Consider the following 5,575-nt stretch of genomic DNA (forward strand, 5'->3'; position numbering starts at 1 on the left):
GCACTGAGCCCCGTTAGCTTTAAGGGACAAGGTGAACGTGTCAGCTGGGCCAATCCCTAAGTGGGAACCTGTGTGTCCTCCCAAGCCCACAGGTTTGGAGGGTTTGGAGGGTCCTCCCAAACCTTCAGGTTTGTGTCCTGAAGCTGCGTCTCCAGGAGAGAGAACAGATTTCTGGGGAGAGAATTTTAACCACAGGGGACGTTTTTTTTCCTCTTAGGAGTTGAATCACACACTTTAATTGAAAGAGTAAAGTGTTTCCTAGTTACTTGATGAAGAAAATAAGAGAGAATTAAGACCTTTCTAGAGCAGTAAGTTGCTAGATATGGTCCTATGTTCACACTTGTTGAAAGGAACAGAAAGCGATGTAATTCAGTTAGAAGAGCAAAGACAACAAACTGGAGAAAGTGAGATGCAACAGCAAAGGAAAATGGCAAAAACAAGATTGAATGAAAAATGCATAATCTCTATCGTGTGATGCACAAACTGACATAACATTTGATGTCAACTGTATTGAAAAGTAAAACTTATGTATAAAAGAAGGAAATGATGTTATATGCTAAATGGATGTATCTGAAGGACAAAGGAAATAAACAGTCAGAAAACAACAAAACCAAAAAAAAAAAAAACCCTCCACAGACACTTTCATCAAGCACATCACCCCACCCCACCCAACTTGCAAGCCCACCCAAGCTGGTTCCACTGGCTTTTCCATATTGATGTCCCCTCTTGCCTCACGCTTCAGACTTTCCTGAAATCTCTCAAACCAGTAGCAACTGAACCCTAATCAGCATCCTAATGAGTGGCACACAGATACTCATGTTCTCTAAGGCAGGTACTCAAAGGTACAGCTGTGTGTCTCTAAATGGGTAAGTGTAATGTGTTCGCTCCATTGGTGAGTATAAGTTGTTCTCCAACAAGTGATGCGTTAGAATTCCATCGACTCACTGTTCTCTCCCCAAGAAAATGGTAGGATTTTCTCCTTGATATCTCATCTACATGCGTGGGGACTGTGGTCTTGTACTTTTGTGGAACATCAGTTACAGCATTTGTAGCTGAACAGAAGTCCCACAACTGTGTGTACATTGAAGTAGAAATGATCATTACACGTAAAAGGGCAGGGAGCTGCCGCACACTCTGGGGCTGTCAGGCTGTTGTTACTGGTGTCCCGCACTGGCTTGTACTGTCTGTGAAAGTCAGTTTGTGAGTCACTTCCCGACCCTGCATCAACCTCACAGGGGCACCTGGATGTTGGCCACAAAGGGACCATAGATACCAAAACATGGGAAAATGCCAAGAACCGGTGTTTTACTAAGAGGAATTCATTGTGGTGACATCGAGAAATGAAATCATATAGGTTTCAATGTACCATTCTCTAATACATTATCCAGATACTGTGCTGTGGTTTTCACAGTGGGTTTTCCCAGATGGTGCAACCCAGGCAATCCCTTCAGACAAACATGTCTTGATTTCCCCCAGGCTGGTGTGGCTGCGTTGGCTGGAGAATCATCCCATAACCAAAAGTGTGTCGTTTCTGTTCCCTGTCAGGGCACATACCTACATTGTAAGTTCAATCCCCTGTCCAAGCACATATGGGAGGCAACCAATCCATGTACCTTTCTCCCACTGAAGTTTCGCTCTCCTTTGCTCTCTCCAAAAAAAAAAAAAAGCAATGTGAATACCTTTGCTTCCAAGGATGGAACAATAGCCTTGATTCCTTGTGAGGAGGTTCTGGGGAAAGTCCACAGGTGCCATCTGAGGAAAGGTGAAGTGCCGCCCACCATGCTGTCTGACAAAGTCCGAGCGTGGGGAGGACGACTTCAAAGAAGCGTGTTCCGGCCTGGCGGACGTGGCATGAATGGATATGTGGTGTTGATCTTAGTCTTGCTGTCTCTTGGTGTTCTAACCTCTACTTTTCTGATAATTTGGAATCTCCTAGAAATGCTGACCATTCTCAGACCTGAACAGCAACTAAGTCAGGCTGAGAACAATATCAGCTTAGCCTTTCCCCAAAATAACACCTCCTACCCTGACCTGATTAAGCAGCTGTAAGATATGACCATATCAGCTAGTAGGGGGCCTGGAATATCCAAAGCAGCCCCCTTAAGTAAGTCCCGAGGCAAATCCCCTCTGATGAAATAGCCCCTGAATGTCTAAAGTTGTTAGAATAACAGCCCCTCCTTTACCTTGACTAGGGATATGTATCTATTATGAGTAGACAGGCAGAAAAATAGAGAAACTAGTTAGCTATTAAGCATGTAAAAATAATTACTAAGAAGATAGCGTTCTTAGTACACAGAGAGATATTTTAGACAGAAAGATAGATAGCTAAATTAGACATCACAAAGACTTATAATGAGTTCCTAACCTCTGCTCAGTCTAGCGTATTGTTTTGCCCCATAACTAACTCTAAGAACTTTGATAAATAATAGGACATTTGAACTTTGTACATAGAGCTATTTTAAGTTGTCTGATTAATGGTTCTCCTGGTCAAAACAATTTTGTTCAACATAATTAAAAATTATGGGAACTTTTGTACTTTTCCTGATTAATACTTTTCGTATTAATTTTTTCTGCTTAACTAATTATGCTTGCACCTGTAAATGATAAATCACTATTAGAAATGAGAATATAAAAACCTGCTTGTACTTGCAATAAACGGAACAGTGCTTCACCTACCTTTGAGCTGTGTAGTTGCCTGTTACCCAGCACCGACGCCTATCCTCACCTCGAGGGACCCCTGGACCCTGCTGCGGCTGGACCCTGGCAGTGAAGCCACCTTGGGTCCAGAGAAGGTCCTAAGACATCATTTGAGATTTATCTCTCATTAGCTGAATCTCTGTGATGCCAGCGCATTGATTTATTGAAATAGATTGCATGCTGTTCACGGAGTAAATGGACACTCCATAGAAACATCAAGGCAGGTGTAATTAGACAAAAAGAAGAACAAGTTTTCTGAAAGTTTGGGAGGTGTGGCCCTGACCATGCCATGTGGGGTCAACGCTAATTTAACTGAAATGGGAAAAGGTGGGAAAAGGTCCCCTGACTCAACAATGGTTGGGAGGAGAAGGGCAGAATCTAATGGCAGAAGGGTCCAGACTTTGTCCCGCTGCATATGAGCAATGAACTGAGTCCTCCGTGGGCAGTGAGTTGCAGACACATCACGCAGCGTGTCCCAGATTATCTTCCAGATAATTACTTCACACATCACTTCATTTCCAAGACTCTTCCACTCTGAGAGATGCTCCTTTACCTCTGTGTTCAGGTCCTGGTGGCAGTCTGGGCTATTTTCTCACTGTCTCGAGCCTGAAACAGCAGCACCCCGAGGACCACCAGGACCAGCACAGCCACGCCCATGCGGATGAGGTTCCCCACTGTGTAGTCCTGGAGGTGGGAGTCTAGAAAGTGTGGAGAAGGACGTCACAGAGGTCACAGCAGAGACAGCCACCCCTGGATCCTGGATGCCCACCCAGCACACCAGTCTCCCCCTGACAGACAGGACCCTTTGCACCAGCCCCACAAGGGAGGACTCTCCTAGTCACCACTCGTGTTGTCTGAGCTGTTGTGGGAAGGGGTGGTTGTGTCGGCTGCTCCTTGAAAACCATAAAGAAGTGGGTGCGTGAGGAGTTGATCCCATTCAAGCCAAATGTCCTCAAAACTCTCCTGTTCCTCCTGAGGTAACTGTTTCCAGCCTCTTTGTAAACCCTCTCTCTGCTATGGGGGTCCTGTTTGGTGTTATGCTCTCTGCCAGTCTCCTGGGGACTTCTGAGTGTAGCCTTTGGTCCTGAGTCCCTTTGGGACATAGGTTGTCTTTACCCTGAGAATTCAGGTTTGGTGAGACATGTGGTGTCTCACTACAGAACAGAGGATGTCCTTGTGATCTCTCTGCTCACAGTGGGAGACTGAACCACCCAAGCTCACTCCTCTGGAGATGAGACTCTATACTTGTTCAGCAGCTGAGGGCTCAGCACCCATGGGTGGGGCTCATCTGTACACACAGGCATCTATGTGGTACTCGAACAACTCTTGAGCTCTGAGTAGAAACTTTTATGACTAAAACTTCAAAATGCATCTGAAGTCAGAAGTAAACCATTTAGAGCATGTTTCAAAAAATCTCTTAATAAGGGGAGATTGGAGGGAAATGGGTCGATGGGAGAAGGGCTTTCAGAAGAACTATGAAGGACACGTGAAGAAAACCGAGGAGGGGTGGAAGCAGGGGCTGGAAGTGGGGACGGCTGGAGTGGAGGAGAGTGAAGGAAAGTAAAGGCAGACAAGTGTAATTGAACAACAATAAAACAATTTCTAAAAGAAACTTTTATTTTTTTAAAATTTTTTAATTTAACTTTTGTTCAATATTAACTCATTATTTTCATAATAAATGGCTAAATTTAACACAATTGCAGTCAAACAGGAGCAGACTTACCCTTCTGACGTCAGAAATGTTTGTGACTCAAATTTAAACATGCAAGTATTGCCTAAGAGTTCTGAGAAAGGAGCAGGAACAGACAGGGGCCCCCAGAACCCCAGAGTAGACAGGAGCGCCCTCAATGTGGGCGGGAGCCCCCAGCTCCTCCTGAGCCTGGCACAGCCTCTCCTCACTCTCAGGTGAGTATTGAGTGCTGGAGGCTCCAGGTGAGCCCAGGGGCCTGCAGAGATGGGTACCCAGGGGCATGGTGCTGTCTCTGGGAGAGGGTCAGTGGGGGCCATGACCCCCGTGAGGTCAGACTCCGAGACGAAGCTGCAGGAGGCGAGTGGGTAGGGCATCTGTCCTCTGCTCAGTCTAATCACCTTTCTCCTCACTTCTCACACACCTCCCTCCTCCCTCCTTGCTCTTTCTCTCTGCTGAGATTCAGAACAGGGGGCTCAGGGGTGGGAGGCCCGGTCTGTTTCCATGTCTCAGGGGCAGGACCACCCCTTGTGGAGCCTCCTGCTCTCCTCATTTATTTCTGTCCCCGAATCTCCTAGTGACAGACAGGTCATGGTGAGAGTACAGAAAGGACATGGTCAGGGGTCTTACCTGAGACCAGGAGCTCCAGGGGGTCACTGGGCTGTGACACCAGGTAGGGACTGTCGTGGTTTGTGCTGTAACACCTGTAGGTTCCCGCGTGGGCAGAGGTCACAGGACCCATGGAAAACTCTGCCTGGTGCTGCTGAGCTCGGGACTGTGAGCTGAGACGCAGGGGGGGATCAGCTTCCCCTTCCTTGGACAGAAGGAAAGTGTCCCTGGGGCTCTGTGACTGACACAGCAGGGTCACATTCTCTCCTGAGGCCACTGTGGGACCCGGCTGCACCGAGAGGGAGGGTCTGTCAGAGGACCATCCTAGAGAGAGGGGGGCAGGTGAGGGGCTCTGCCCACCATGTTCTGACCTGAGAGTCACCAGGACCCTCTCTGAGGACCCTCTTCTCTGTCTGTCTCTGTTTTCTCTGAGTCTCCCCCTCCCCCTTCCATCTCCTGTGTCTCTGTGCCTCTCTCCCTGGGGACCCCACACCCCTTATCCTGGCCATCACCACCTCCGACCCCCAGCAGGACCTGAGCAGACTCTGGGTCCCTGACTGAACCTGCTGGCTCCTCACCTGC

The 5,575-nt window shown here is 47.6% G+C and overlaps 1 protein-coding gene across 1 annotated transcript; it reads right to left on the reverse strand.

The window, feature by feature from the left end:
* Nucleotides 1-2,775: 2,775 nt before the first annotated feature.
* LOC118980050 (leukocyte immunoglobulin-like receptor subfamily A member 2) lies at nucleotides 2,776-5,313 on the reverse strand. The gene is made up of 3 exons (XM_037036350.1): nucleotides 5,015-5,313; nucleotides 3,540-3,590; nucleotides 2,776-3,395 (listed from the first exon to the last, which is right to left on the reverse strand). Exons 1-3 carry the CDS (start codon nucleotides 5,124-5,126, stop codon nucleotides 3,259-3,261), a joined length of 300 nt encoding a protein of 99 aa, XP_036892245.1. The 5' UTR covers nucleotides 5,127-5,313; the 3' UTR covers nucleotides 2,776-3,258.
* Nucleotides 5,314-5,575: the final 262 nt, after the last annotated feature.

The sequence above is a fragment of the Sturnira hondurensis genome, unplaced genomic scaffold (assembly GCF_014824575.4).
Source record: "Sturnira hondurensis isolate 20B ecotype Veracruz unplaced genomic scaffold, ASM1482457v3 Scaffold0022901, whole genome shotgun sequence".
NCBI classification, from domain to species: domain Eukaryota; kingdom Metazoa; phylum Chordata; class Mammalia; order Chiroptera; family Phyllostomidae; genus Sturnira; species Sturnira hondurensis.